At 61.0% G+C, this 12758-nt stretch overlaps 2 protein-coding genes across 14 annotated transcripts in view; one reads left to right on the forward strand and one right to left on the reverse strand.

The window, feature by feature from the left end:
• Klc1 (kinesin light chain 1) overlaps positions 1-3641 on the forward strand; it is a 57104-nt gene extending 53463 nt beyond the window's left edge. For 6 of the 7 annotated variants that reach the window (XM_047539817.1, XM_047539819.1, XM_047539818.1 and 3 more), the window contains 2 exons: positions 2970-3036; positions 3290-3641. In XM_047539817.1, the coding sequence (XP_047395773.1) occupies positions 2970-3036; positions 3290-3346 (124 nt within the window). In that variant the 3' untranslated portion in view covers positions 3347-3641. Of the gene's footprint in view, positions 1-2969; positions 3037-3265 lie in introns of all 7 variants that reach the window. The other variant, XM_047539820.1, reaches the window with a different exon arrangement.
• Xrcc3 (X-ray repair cross complementing 3) lies at positions 277-12567 on the reverse strand. 7 transcript variants are annotated; one of them, XM_047539828.1, is made up of 9 exons: positions 12221-12552; positions 9210-9295; positions 8961-9103; positions 7164-7304; positions 6105-6317; positions 4377-4531; positions 1963-2175; positions 1765-1811; positions 277-1678 (listed from the first exon to the last, which is right to left on the reverse strand). In XM_047539828.1, the coding sequence occupies exons 1-9, from the start codon at positions 12296-12298 to the stop codon at positions 1450-1452; spliced, it is 1305 nt and encodes a 434-aa protein (XP_047395784.1). In that variant the 5' UTR covers positions 12299-12552; the 3' UTR covers positions 277-1449. The 7 variants fall into 7 exon arrangements, with proteins under 7 accessions (XP_047395784.1, XP_047395788.1, XP_047395789.1 ...); XM_047539832.1 differs by lacking the exon at positions 9210-9295 and adding an exon at positions 9513-9664 and having other exon boundaries at positions 8961-9160; XM_047539833.1 differs by lacking the exons at positions 9210-9295; positions 12221-12552 and adding exons at positions 9513-9661; positions 11340-11354 and having other exon boundaries at positions 8961-9160.
• Between the last annotated feature and the right edge of the window lie 191 nt (positions 12568-12758).

Raw genomic sequence — 12758 nt, forward strand, 5'->3', positions numbered from 1 at the left:
GGCAGAGGCCAGGCTCAGGCTGTGCTGCCAGTGCAGACGTGGTTTGTGCAGGTGGGTGGCAGTCTTGGGCTGACCCACAACACTGTTGACAGGTGGTTCCCTGGCATTGTGGAAGGAACTCATGTTCTAAAAGCGTTTCATAACACGGCAAAAAAAACAGTCCTTGGGGAACAGGAGGATGGTCTCCCCGCCCAGAGAGCAGACCTGCATAGACTGAGCCAGGCAGGTGGGCGTGTCCTTTCTGTGCCTCCAGGCCTGCGACCTCTGCGAAGTGAACCTGTCTGGGGCTGTAGTTTATTTTGTAATTGATACATTTTACCTAGAAAGTCTCTTGGAATTGACTATATTTAGTTACAAAAATAAAGTGTTTTACTTGCTGCCCTTGGAGTCCCTGCACTTTCGCAGGAAGGCTGTTTGGGCAGAGTCCAGCCCCACAGCCCCAGAACAGCTTTATGCCAGTGCTCTGGCGAGCTGAGGGACCGTCCCACCTGAGGAACGTGCAGTCTGAACAGGCATGGCCCCAGTTTCAATGGGGGGCTCCCTCTCCAGTTTCAATGGGGGGTCTGCCTCAGGGCCGCAGGATGGCCCAGCCACTTGGCTGTCCTGTGCTGCAGTCTCCCCACTGGAGAGAGTGACAGGGACAGGGCCCGGCAGACTGTGTAGAGCCCACTGTAACTCAGCCCTGCCTGTGAGGAGGCCAAGTCCCCCAGCGACTGCTGAACCTCAGGTCATGGCCAGGTGGCCAGATTCCAGGGTCCACTGTGCTTCCAGGAGGCTTCATCCTGTAGTTAGAAGTGAGGGTAGGCTGGCCCTGTGCAGATGGCCCTGCTGGGCATCCTGTTGTGTCCCCAGCATGGACACTGTGCCAGGCCAGTGCTGCTGCATGTCCTGACTGGATACTGCTGGTTCCTTGTCCTCTCATCGGTTTCCCAGAAGCTTTCTGCACTCGGGTGGGGAGGCAACCGGAAGTCCAGCCAGTCCCACCCCCACCGAGGTCTGGGATGGGCTTGTTTCCCTGCTGCCTCAGACTGTTTCCAGGCAGCATGTGGAGGGTGTCTCACTGAAGCCTCAGCAGTGCGGGGGTTGAGGACCACCCTGCAGGAGGCGGGCACTCCATTGGGTATGCTCCCAGGTCCAGGGGACTTCAAGGCCCCAGCCCACAGGGGTGTGGATGGGGCGAGCTGAGGACAGGGCAGCCCCTTCTGAGGCATTGTAGCGACGACCCCAGAAGCCATCGGCTCTGTGGAGTCTTCTGTCATTCAAGGGCCAGCAAGCAGGGTGGGTGAGACCCAGAAGGGAGGGCGCAGCCTCAGCCGGGCATTCCTGTTCACCATCTTCTTCTGGCTGAGGAGGGCCAACAGTGACCCTGGTGGACCATGACACTGTGCGTCCGCACTGACCACTTCCAGGGCTCAGCCAGAATCAGGGTTTCTAGGGACCTGGTCCACATTAGTAGGACTCAGCCCCTAGTGCCCCTCGCACCCCTTCTGTTTCGACTGTGTAGAAGCAGGAGGAGGGGGGCAGGTGAGGGGCAGAGAGCACCTGCAGGATCCGGGCTGGGTGGCCAGGTGGGCCCTGGGCAGCCGCCGCCTCGCGGAGCCGGTAGGCCATCAGCCTCATGAGGAGCTGGTTGGCCCAGGTTATGCCGAGGGCTGGGGAGAGGTGCTCATCCCAGGGCCTGCAACACGGAGGACAGGCGGTTGCTCCTTATGGAAAAACGGTGTCCCCACCCTGTGCCCAGTGCCAGGAGGTGCCAGCACTTACCCTGGCGGCCCACGTGCTGTGCACTGCTCCTCCATAGCCTCTGTCACCTGGAAGAGCCCAGTGGGGTCAGTTGTGGTGGCCGAGATTTTGGGGAAGTTTCAGTGTCAATCAGCACAGGAGGGCCACGTCCCGCCACCACCCACCCTCCTGGCGCATCACCCGCCCCGCCTTCCCTGAGCTCTGCTGGCCGTGGCCCACCTGGTTGATGCAGAGCACAGGGCTCTGGAAGGTGCTGCTCAGCTGGCGCAGCGTGGCCCCTAGGGACTGCAGGTGCCTGGCCCGGGCGGCTGAGGCCTGGCCATCAAATTCACAGCGGAAGGGGCCTGCCACGGAGTCCACGACCACTAGGCGGGCCATGCCCCGGGACAGCAGGACGGGCACCTTCGTGTTCACACACTCCAGCAAGGTGTCCTGTGGAGAGAGGGCCGGTATCATGGCCTGCACTGGCCACGGCCTTCAGGTGACCAGGTCCCCAGGGCACTGCCCTATTGGCTGTGTCCTCACTAGACACTGCACCAGTGCCTCGAGCTCCACCTGGGTCTCTCCGGGGGCTCCCGTTTCACAGGCTGCAGGCCCTCCCAGGCAGTGGCCCCTTGCAGCAGCATCCCACCCTGGGGGACAGCCTTTCCTGAGCTGCCTGTGCTCACACCTGGATCAGGCTCCTCTCTGCCCCGTGGCCCACTTCCGCCAGTGGCCCCACACATATTGAGACCACCTGGCCCCAGATGCATCTGCAAGGTCAGCTGGTGGCCACCTGATTGCCAGGCTGTGCCCATCAAGCAGGTCCGAGCAGGGGTCCCAGAGTCTGTCCTGTATAAAACAGGCATTGTCCCAAAAGTAACTGTGTCAAGTCCTGGGATTGCATGCTGGGAGACCATGCAGGTGGGGGTCAGTTCTCCCACCACCCTGTGCTCAGAAACCAGGGCCAGGGGTGGAAATGTGCCCCTGCAAGGCAGGTGTCTTCCCTTTGGGACCACTATGCCTTTTGGGCCCCAGAGCTGGTGGGCTGTGATGCAGTCGGTGGCCAATGATGGCAGAGAGCACCAGGCAGGAACACATGGGGTGGTCAGGCCTGGGGACACAGGCACTAGTCCAAGGTCTGCAGGCAGTCACAGCCAGCCAGGCTGTGGCACCTGCAGTGCCAAGGAGCCACCAAAGGCCTGGAGTCCAGCCCAGCATGACACCCGGTCTGTGCTTCTCTCCAGGGCGTCCCCAGCAGAGCCTCTTTGTGTGGAGAACGACAGCAGCAGCCTAGAGGACGCCAGCTCTAATGTGAGTTTGCTCACTGGCCCCCGCCAGGGCCAGAGGAGGTGGAGGGGACAGGCGTGGCCTGAGGCCCTGCTCTGCACAGGGCAGCTGCCTTGCAGAGAGAGTGCACAGGCCTCCCAGCCCTCAGCCCCAGCAGGCTGGTGCTCAGCCGCTGCCTCGAGGCCACAGCGGGGAGGGCCCTGAGAGCTGCCTCCAGCGCGGGCCTGGCCTGACCTGCTGCCTTCTCTTGCAGTGATTCTGGCCTGGTCTGCTCTAGGGTGCCAGGACGCTGCCCCACGCAGCCCCGGAGCTGGCCCTGGGACCGGCAGGCTGAGGCTGGGAGGGCCCTCGGCTGGGGCTGCGGTGCTAACTTAGTTCTCCTGACCGCCACCATGGAGCGTGATACTAATGACCACCCTGCTGGCAAGGCCTTAGAGAGGCACTCGGCTGGCTAGGCAGGTGACAGCAGGCAAGTGCAGTCCTGCCCCTCTCTAGAAGACCGTCGGGGACAGGGCATCCGTGTCCTTGCCTGCCTGACCTCCCTGTGTCCTCTGCCCTGTGCTAGCTCCTGCACTGTGTGATATGTATTTTATTGTAAATTTTTTAAAATTAAAAGTTTATACACCTCATCTTTTACTCGAATGAGTCTTTCCGTAACAACTCTCAAAGGCGGGCCCTACCCTGTGTGGAGGGTGCCCCTCCGTGTTTATATCTGGTGTGGGGGTTTGCTCCTGCCTGACCCTGCTGGCCGGGAGGGGCAGTGCCACACACACAAGGACAGACGCCATCAGAGGCAGGAGGGGATGGCCAAAGGCTCCTCACACCTGGGCTGGGGTCTGGGGGTGGCCAGGAGCCAGAAGCTTGCCCCACCTGTGGGAGGTCCTGGGCCAGAGGATGCCCCTGTCCCCCTGTGCTTCTCTCCCACTCTGTCCTCCTGGGGGCTGGCGGATGAACCTCCCACCCAGTTAAACCTGAATTCCAGGCAGCAAATGCTGGTGACTCGAGCTCAGGGCAGAGGGGCCAGACAGCTTGTGCTGCTGGAGGACGCACAGTGGGCCGCTGTACCCTGCCCGCCAGGCTACAGGCAGCTTCCAGCCAAGACCCTTCGCTTGGCCAGAGTTGCTGGGGTTCCCGAGTCCTCTCCCAGCCCCACCTGGGCACGTGCTTGTGCAATTGGGTGTCAGTGACTTAGTCCCTGCTAAGTGAGGGCAGCAAGAACCCCACTGTCCACACCCACTCACCACCAGGGGGCTGGTCACCCTTCACCACAAGTCCCCTGACTGCTGACATCTCTTGGTAACTTCCACCCTCTGACCCCACCTGCCCCACTGCCTGGGCTGCCGTAGCACCCCAGGGACACTCACGGCGTCGGCAGCGTGCTCCACGAAGATCTGGCTGCCGAAGCGGATGCTCTGGACCACCTCCTGGGGCACATCTGCCCGCAGCTGCCGCTGCTGCTGCATGAGCTGCTGCAGCCGCCGGCTGGGGAAGGCGTCCTCTGTGCAGATGTAGACGGCCCCTGGAAAGCCCGACGCCCCACGCTTCAGAGGAGCCGCTGTGGGCCTGTGGCCACACAGCAAACCACTGTGCGGGTCAGGGTCCTCCCCTCCGGCCTGAGCTGCGGACCAGAGCTGGTTCCCATTCCACCCAGGGTTTGCACACATCTGTTGCCTGAGCCCGGGGCCAGCATGGCCCCCTAGGCTGGGCAGGGGAGCAAGTGGATGGCCAGGGCCAAGGGGCTTTTGGAGATGTCTTTCCCTTGGACCTAGAGACCCTCCAAGGCTCTTTGGAGCAGAAGTGTCCCCTGCTCTGCTCTCCAAGCTCCTCCTGCAGCTCTGCTGTGCAGTGACATTGCACCTTGGTGGTGACTGGAAGACTCAGGAAACGAGTGGTGAGTGGCTGGGTCACTGGGGCCTGCACAGCCCCTGGCAGCGGCCTGGGCCTGGACTCTGCGCTCAGGAGTGTGCTGAGAGCCTGCACTGAGAGCCGGAGCCGCCCACAGCAGACCCTGCGTTTTTGGGCATCTGGCTTCTATCAGAGATGCCAGGGAGCTCGAGGAAGAGGAGCCTCTGCACAGCAGGTGCCAGGATGACTGGATGTCCACCTGCAAAGGACTGAAGCTGGACCTTATGCCATGTGCGACAATGAACTCAGAATGGCTCACACATGGGCACCAAGACTCTTAGGAGAAAACACAGGTAACTTTTCATGACTTTAAATGACACCAAACGTAAGCAACCAAAAAAATAAATAAATAAATAAATTGCACTTCAGAAAGATGATCCAAAGAGAAGGCATTTGATAAGGGATGTGTTCCCAGAACATACACGAGGTTCTTAACACTTGATAAGAAAGCAGTTTTAAAATGGCAAAGATCCTAAGAGATGTGTCTCCAAAGCCAACAGGCACAGGAGAGACGGCCAACATCCCTGTGGATCAGGGAGGTGCGAATCCAGACCACGAGGGACACTGCCGCATGCCTCTAGTGACAGAGAGCAGCAGCGAGTGCGGCCTCGTGCGTGCCCGCTGGGGATGCATGTGGTGCCGGGGGCAGGCAGGTGCAGGACTGGGCTGCACAGTCTGGCAGCAGGAACGTGGGACAGCTCCGACACCAGCCCTGCTCTGGGAGCTTGGCTGCACCTGGCCACTCCTGGTGCAGCTTTGCACGTGCACAGGGATGTGGCAGCGTGGTGTCTTAGCTGTCCTGGGCTCCTGACCGTCCCTCCTGAGGCTTAGGGAGCGGTGTCACATGCCCTTGCCCTGCACTCTGGCTGTGGCCATGTGCTCTGCAGGGGACATCGGCCAGTGGGTGTGGTGTGTTGCAGGGTGGTGACTCCGAGGGCTGGCATCTTTGTGCTGACCAGTGACCCTGGCAAGGCTTGGTCTGCAGAGGGGCTACCTTTGAAGGCAGGCCGTGCAGGCCAGGCCCCAGCTCGCCTTCCCCTTATTCTTCTGCAAGAAGATGAGAATCATGGGAAATGCCCAAGGCTCCCACTAGCCCACTTGGTGGAAAGCAGCTGAAAGCAGAGCTGGGACCTGGAGCCACCAGGTCAGGATCCCCTCCCTGCCCCAGGAGGAGGGTGGCCACTCACCAGCCTCCAGGCCTCCGTGCCGCTGTGGGAACTGCACGGCCAGGCAGAGCTGCAGTGCCAACTGGGTCTTCCCAGCTGAGCTGTGGCCAGCCAGCTCTGTGATGCCCTCCAGGGGCAGGCCGCCGCCCAGGAGCCGGTCCAGGACAGGGCAGCCTAGGCTCAGGCGCTGGTGCTGCGTGGGGAAGCGCTCCCTCTGCTGGTACAGGTGCAGTGCTGCGGGGTGGGGTGGGGTCAGGCGGCTTCCTGCCCAGCGCCCCACCCCTGCCCAGGCTGTGGTGTCAGGAAAGACAGGCCAGGGGTTCACACGGGGTGGGCAGAGGGGAGGTGGCCTGGCTGGGTGGTTGAGTGTGCACCAGGTAGAACCCAGGAGAACCCGTCCCTGTTAGACTTCTCAATTCTTGGCACAATAACCCAGGGACGTTCTAAGAGGCTGCTCCCCCAAGCCTGGGACACCAGGCTGAACTGGACGCCACAGCTGGCTTGTTGTCAGAGTGCGTGAAATTAAAATGGGCCTCAAATCCTGATGGTTCCCAGGGTCGCAAAGCAGTTTGGCTGGGCTTCAAGTTGGCTCAAAAACCAACAAGGCACAACCAACGGTTGCTGGGAAGGCATGTCTGGGGCCAGGCTGGCCACAGCGGCCAGTGTTTTGCATGATCCAGGGGCCCAGGACCACTGAGTGTCTGCAAGGGAGGGCGGGGTGAACCCCCTGTCTGGCCAGGCACGCAGGTCATGGGGAGCTGGCGACCCAGCACACCGGGTTTCAACACTTTTGGTGGTGGCCCTGGGCGGGTTCCTCTGCTGCCCCAGCTGGGCACTGCTGAGCCACTGCCCCCGTACCTGTGGCCTCGTCCCTTCTCTGACCTAAGAAAGCAGCCAGGGGTGCCCGCACCTCCCGTGGAAGCACATGCCTCACCCTCCTACACGCACAGGCCCAGGACAAGTACAGGGGGCCTGGGCACGGGCTCCGCCAGGTGGTCCGTGATTGGAGTCTGAGCACATGCTGCCCACAGCTCCTGGGACAGGACTCCAGGTGCCTGCCCACAGATGCTCTGCACCCACCTGTGAGGACGGGGCCCCTACGCAGGTGCAAGGAGGCTGCTGTCAGCAGGTGCTGGACGTCAGGGCTGGATAGGCTGGTCAGTCTCTGCAGGTCAGCTCCAGAGAAGTGCAGGACCTCCTTTGCTGTCCTCAGCTTGGCCGCTGTCAGGGAGAGTCGGGAAGTCAGACGATGCTCACGAGCCAAGGCTGTGCCCCCGGATCTGGGACCCTGTGCTGCCAGTCCTGGGAAGTCTGGCTGCAGTGGGACGAGGACAGTGGAGGCAGGGAAGCCTGCAGGGACCAGTGTGCGGGGCCTTCACTGCACACTGCCATCAGGCCACGGGGCCTGGCGTTAGCAGCAGCGGGAGCTGGAGACATGGGCAAGTCCCAGGTGCCACGAGGTGACTGTCACACCATTCCACCCAGTGGAAATGGCTCCCGAGGGCAGTGCTGCCAGGCACAGTGGCATGCGCCTCTGGTGTCACCCCTCGGAGCCTGAGGCAGGGGGATCTGTCTCAAGTCAAGGGCTGGGATGAAGCTCCATGGAAAAGCACTTGCCTGACACACGCAGGGCCCTGGGGTTGAAAAAGAGAAAGGGGATGGGGGAGGGCGCAGGGGCAAGCGTGAGGCCGGGGGGGACGGCCAGGGCGGGAAGGGCTGACTGTGGGGGTACGCAGCCTGCCACTGGAGGGCCGGGCATGCGCACTACTTTCAACTTCTGAACTAGCAGAAAGAAAAACTGCTGCCGGAACACCCACAGCGGATCCGGAAAGCGGCAGGAGAACACGAGAGGAGGGGACACAGGCCGGAGCCCAGCGCAGCCGGCGGTCACCACCGCTGGGCCACATGGCTGGAGGCCCAGTCAAGACAGGTTGGATGCATGAAAGGAAACAAGTCCTGAAACGCTCTGAAAGAGACTCGCGGAAAGAACGCAGAGGCCAGGAGTGAGGAGGTCCACCCAAGCACGTGGGCGCTGATGTCAAAACAAGGGCGCGGTGTGAGGGAGGTTCCTGGGGGCAGCCGGCAGGTGACAGATGAGAAAGCACGGCTCTCTGGTAGAGCCTGTTCTCCCTGTCTCCACTGCAGGCATGGCGTTGGTAGCGACGGCGACCATTCTGTGATCATGAGGCCACCAGCAGCAGGACGAGGTCAGCAGCCGTGAGCAGGGGCAGTGGAGCCCCTGTGTGTGCTCGGGGTTCCGCGCTGTGATCAGGGAGTGTCTTGAGCTGAAGCGTCCCTACAGAGACCCCAGGGGATAGGGAGGGCGAAAGGGGAGCCCAGAAGCAGGGCCTGGGGAACAGCCTGTGCAGCCTGCAGAGGCAGCTGAGGACAGCGTGTGCCTGGGGTGGACAGCCTCACGGTGAGCCGCCCAGCCCTGGAGCACCTAGGAAGGAGCCAACGGACCTGGCCCACCAGCGCTCCGGAAGATCACCCCAGGGTCCACTCAGCGGGAGTGCGGCGCAGGCCAGCCCTCGGCCCTTAGCCCCATCAGGAAGCCTCGGAGGACTGGCAGCAGGGGGACCAGGCCATGCCAGCAGCACACGTGACTTGGGAGCCCGATTAAACCCAGAATGCTCAGGGCGAGCAGACCACCGCCCTCCTCAGGCCACACGCGTGCACGCCGTGACAGAAGAACCTTGAAAGTCCTTTCAGGTGATACACGTGGAGGAGCCCACAGCATGTCCCAACCCTGGTGCCAGTCAGGATCGGGGCCTCGGGGAACACTGGGCAGTCGACGTTCTGTGACTCTTCTGCGTCAAGCATGCCTGCACACCTGCCCATTCACGTGATTCGCCAATCTCGCGGAAGTTAAAATACCTTTCTTAACTGCGTCAATAATCCTAGGATTCAGGTCCAGCTGGTCCAAATCCATGTCCTCAGTGGGTCGACCACCAGATCGTGTTCCAGGGGGACAGAGTGAGGGCCACCGGTCTGAGGTGCTGGCTTTCTGCGCAGGCAGCCTGAAGGAGCGAGCATGAGAAGGGCCGTGCTCACCACCAGTGTGGACAGGTCTCCACCTGAGGACAGAGGAGGTGTACACTGTCCCATGAAGTCCAGAGCATCTACCTCCAAGAGCGACGTGGCAGCTGAAGCCCTGGGGTGCTGAGGACGTCTGGCCTGAGAAGCACACCCTGCCAGCACCCACTGCTCTCCTGGAGGTGGGGGCAGACAGACAAGCGCGGTGGGAACGCGGTGGACACTCTGCAAGCTGGGCCCACGTGCTGACCCCGCGCACTTTCTTCTCTAAGAAGCAACTGACAGCAGCCCTGCTGGCCTAGTGGACAGGACACGTCGCAGTGCTCAGCAAACTACCCACTAACTGCAGGCAACATGCAGGCCTGGGATAGTCGATGGAGGAGCCCAAGTTACCCTGAAGGTGGTCAGGAGGTCGGGATGATTCCTCCTAACCCTGAAATCCGCAAGCGTGGATGGGTAAGACTCCAGTTAGGACCGGTCAGCATGGGCCAAGGTGACCAAGAGTCGTCATGGCAGAGGGTCCTTGAAAATCTGATGTCATCCTGCTGTCAGTCAAAAGTCAGGAGGTGGACCTGGGCGGGACTCTGGAAACTTCCCTGGGACCCAATAAAACTAGAGCGCAGGAGAGGCACAGTGTCCCTCTTGCTTGAGACTGTCCCCTTTCCCCTTTCCTATCCCTTCAATGAACTCATTCCCGTTACTCTGAGCGACGTGTCTGAAATCTTTGACTTGGTCACAAGAATGGGGGTTAAGAGGGGTCTTCATGCTGCCTCAGTTCTTGCAAGGCCCCAGCTCTGTAACAGTGGGATGACATATCTGGCCCCAGGTCCCCTCAAATGGGGCTCATAGGACTAAAATGTCCTTGGCAATCTCCGGCTTAACTTCCCTGGGGATTCAGGAAAACATGGAGAAAGTATGCTTAGGATCTTGCAGGAGCCTGGGGGACCCTGGCAAGGCAGAAGTAAGTGGCTGCAGGGCGAGGCTGCTGCCCACCTCACACATCGACATGTGGTGCCCTCCCAGGAAGGGGTACCAGTGGCCTGAGATGCTGGGATCTCCCGCCTGGGACGGCTGTGCAGGGACTCAGCCCTTTCCAACAAGCTGTTCCCCGGTGGCCTCCCAACAGCAAGGTAAGGAATGCAGCTGGGGTGCTGGGAAATGTGAGGCCAGTGTCCTGGACAAACCAGCACTTGGGGGCTGGTTCTACCCAGGGGAAGCGGGCAGCAGTGGGTGAGGCTTCCCCCATGGACTCGGGGTGTGGCGATGTCAGAACCAGGCCTGCCTTCTGCATCCTCCCAGGCATCAGCATGGCTGAGAAGCTGAGAATGGCTACGGTTCAGACGCAGCACCAGGGCACAGCTGCGCCTCACCAACCACAGCACCTGGAAGGCATGGCTGGGCAGAAGGAAGCTGTGGCTGGAGGACACACTTCCTGATGGGGTCACAAGGCTCCTGGGGCCCAGAACTGTGGGCCTTCCAAGTCGGCTACTGGTCCTGCCCTGCTGTGACCTGGAGCAACACATGGGGAAGCTCTTGGGCTGGGCTGCTGACAGCACTGTCCAGCTGGACAGGAGACACGCAGAGTGTGTGTGGTCAAGAGACAATGGACAGCAGATCTGAGCAGAAGCTGGCTTAGCAGCTACAGAGAACCACACCATTAGGACTGGGACCCATGTTCCAAAGGAAGCAGGGCTGGGAGCAGGCCAGGCTGAGACTGGGGGAAATGGGGACTAAACCAGCTCAAAAGCTGCTGGCAGAGCTGGCATCTGGCATGGGGGAGTGAGATTCCCGAGCAGAGCCAGTGTGCTGTTTGGAGGCCAGGGCGAGTGTCTATGTGCTTCCCTCTATGTGGGAAGCTCCTGGGACGCTGGCCTGGGGCCGGCAGGGGGCTGCTGCCTCAGGCTGGGCTGGTATCAGGCAGCACAGAAGGGCCTGCAGGGACCCTGCACCTCAAGCTTGCGAGGGGGCGAGCAGACTGGCTATTCATCAAGACCCCCCACTTGGCTTTTTCTCTTTGCAGTGCCTGGGTATCAGACCCAGGGCCACTAGCATGACAGGCAAAAACACTAGGGCGGAGTCACACCGCGCCCCTCTTGGCTAACTCGTCAGCTCCTGGGTCCTCTCCCAGTCCCACCTGCACACACGGGGGAATCATGTGTCAGCGAAGTCCTGAAGTCCTTGCTAAGTCAGTGTAACAAGAACCCAACTGTCCACACCCACCTGTCATTCCTCCAGGCTCCTCATCCTCCACCACCCAGGTGGGGGCTGGTCACCCTTCACCACAAGTCACCTGACTGCTGGCATCTCCTCTTGGTAACTTTCCTCCTCTGACCTCACATGGGCTGTGTTCCGGTGGGCCTTGTATCTCTCTCCCACTACCCTGGTCCCTGGATCAACCGTGATGCTCTTTGAGCTTTAACAAATGCCATTGAAAAACGTTTTTCCTTTTTTTCTTTTTGCAGTGCTGGGGATTGAACCCAGGGCCTCAGGCTTGTGAGGCAAGCACTCTACCAACGGAGCTATCTCCCCAGCCCGAAAAACTTTTTTCTTTAACCCCAAACATGCACTGTGTCTGACAGTGGTCAGGGAGCTTGGTAGACTGCCCCACTCTTGTCTTCTAGAGTGTCCAAGCTAAGCTACTGCACAGTGAGGTACAGGTCACCCAAGGAAACCAGGAGTGGGGGATGGAGGGGTGCAGCCCATCTCTGTCACACCTTCTGGGGCTGCACCATCTTCAACACTGGAACTATTATTTTCCTGTTAAGTTCAGAGCTAAACTCAGGTAAGGTAAGTCCACTGACATCTCCATAAACCACCAAGGGTAATAAAGCGTGGGCACTAGCATCTGTCCAACACTTGGGATCTTCCAAGGACTGTCGGAACCTGTGTTAATTCCGCAAGCCTTAAACAATGATACTATGATCTCCGTTTTGACCAAGCACAGAGGGGTCAAGTCACAAGGTTAGCTCACGCAGCCTGGATTCAGGGGCAGGCAGTATGCTCCAGGGTCTGTTCTGAGCTCGGGAGCTGCAGCAACCTGGGCCTGGCCTCCATTCCCTGCGTTCCCCACCCGACCGTAACAAACCCAGCGGGAGCCATACTTTCGGTGCATGCGGCAAAGTCGTCGCCCGAGGCTCCGTTCCCGCGGTCCCTCGTGACCCTGCCGCGGGACCCTTCATCCCAACAGGTCCTGCAGGCCGCGGAGCGCGGGCCCTGGGCCGTGCTGCGCTTTACCGCGGCGCCGGGCCCCGCCTCTCCTCAGCCCCAAAACTCTGCGCGCCCACTCGCCAACCAGCCCCGGAGGTCGCGGCGGCCTCCCCGGTGCCCCTCGGGCCACCTCGGCTGTGGGGCACGGACTTCTCCCGCTGCCCCGGCGCGGAGGCCGCGACCGCAACCCACCGCCCAGGCTCTCACCAACCGCGCGCTCCTCAGGCCTTTTCGCGCCGGCCCGCCCCTCTCAGTCTTCTCTTCCAATGAGCGCCGGGCGCCCCCGAGCCGGCCACACCAATCAGACACGAAGAGGCGCCTACGTGACCGATCAACCGGCCTGTCAAAAAGTCTCGGTCGCCCCTAGAGGGGCGGAGTAAGCCCAGGCCAGCCCTCGCCGCCGATTGGTGGCGGCCCGCAGGGTGGCAGAGG

This window comes from Sciurus carolinensis, chromosome 2 (assembly GCF_902686445.1).
Source record: "Sciurus carolinensis chromosome 2, mSciCar1.2, whole genome shotgun sequence".
In the NCBI taxonomy this organism is placed as follows: Eukaryota; Metazoa; Chordata; class Mammalia; order Rodentia; family Sciuridae; genus Sciurus; species Sciurus carolinensis.

Coding starts and splice junctions, on each gene's coding strand:
- Xrcc3 (XM_047539828.1), bottom strand. CDS start 12,298: ATGAAGGGTCCCGCGGCAGGGTCACGAGGGACCGCGGGAACGGAGCCT. Junction 7,305..8,960: donor TATTGACGCAGTTAAGAAAG/GTATTTTAACTT, acceptor TCTCCCTGACAG/CGGCCAAGCTGAGGACAGCA. Junction 6,318..7,163: donor TAGGGGCCCCGTCCTCACAG/GTGGGTGCAGAG, acceptor CCCACCCCGCAG/CACTGCACCTGTACCAGCAG.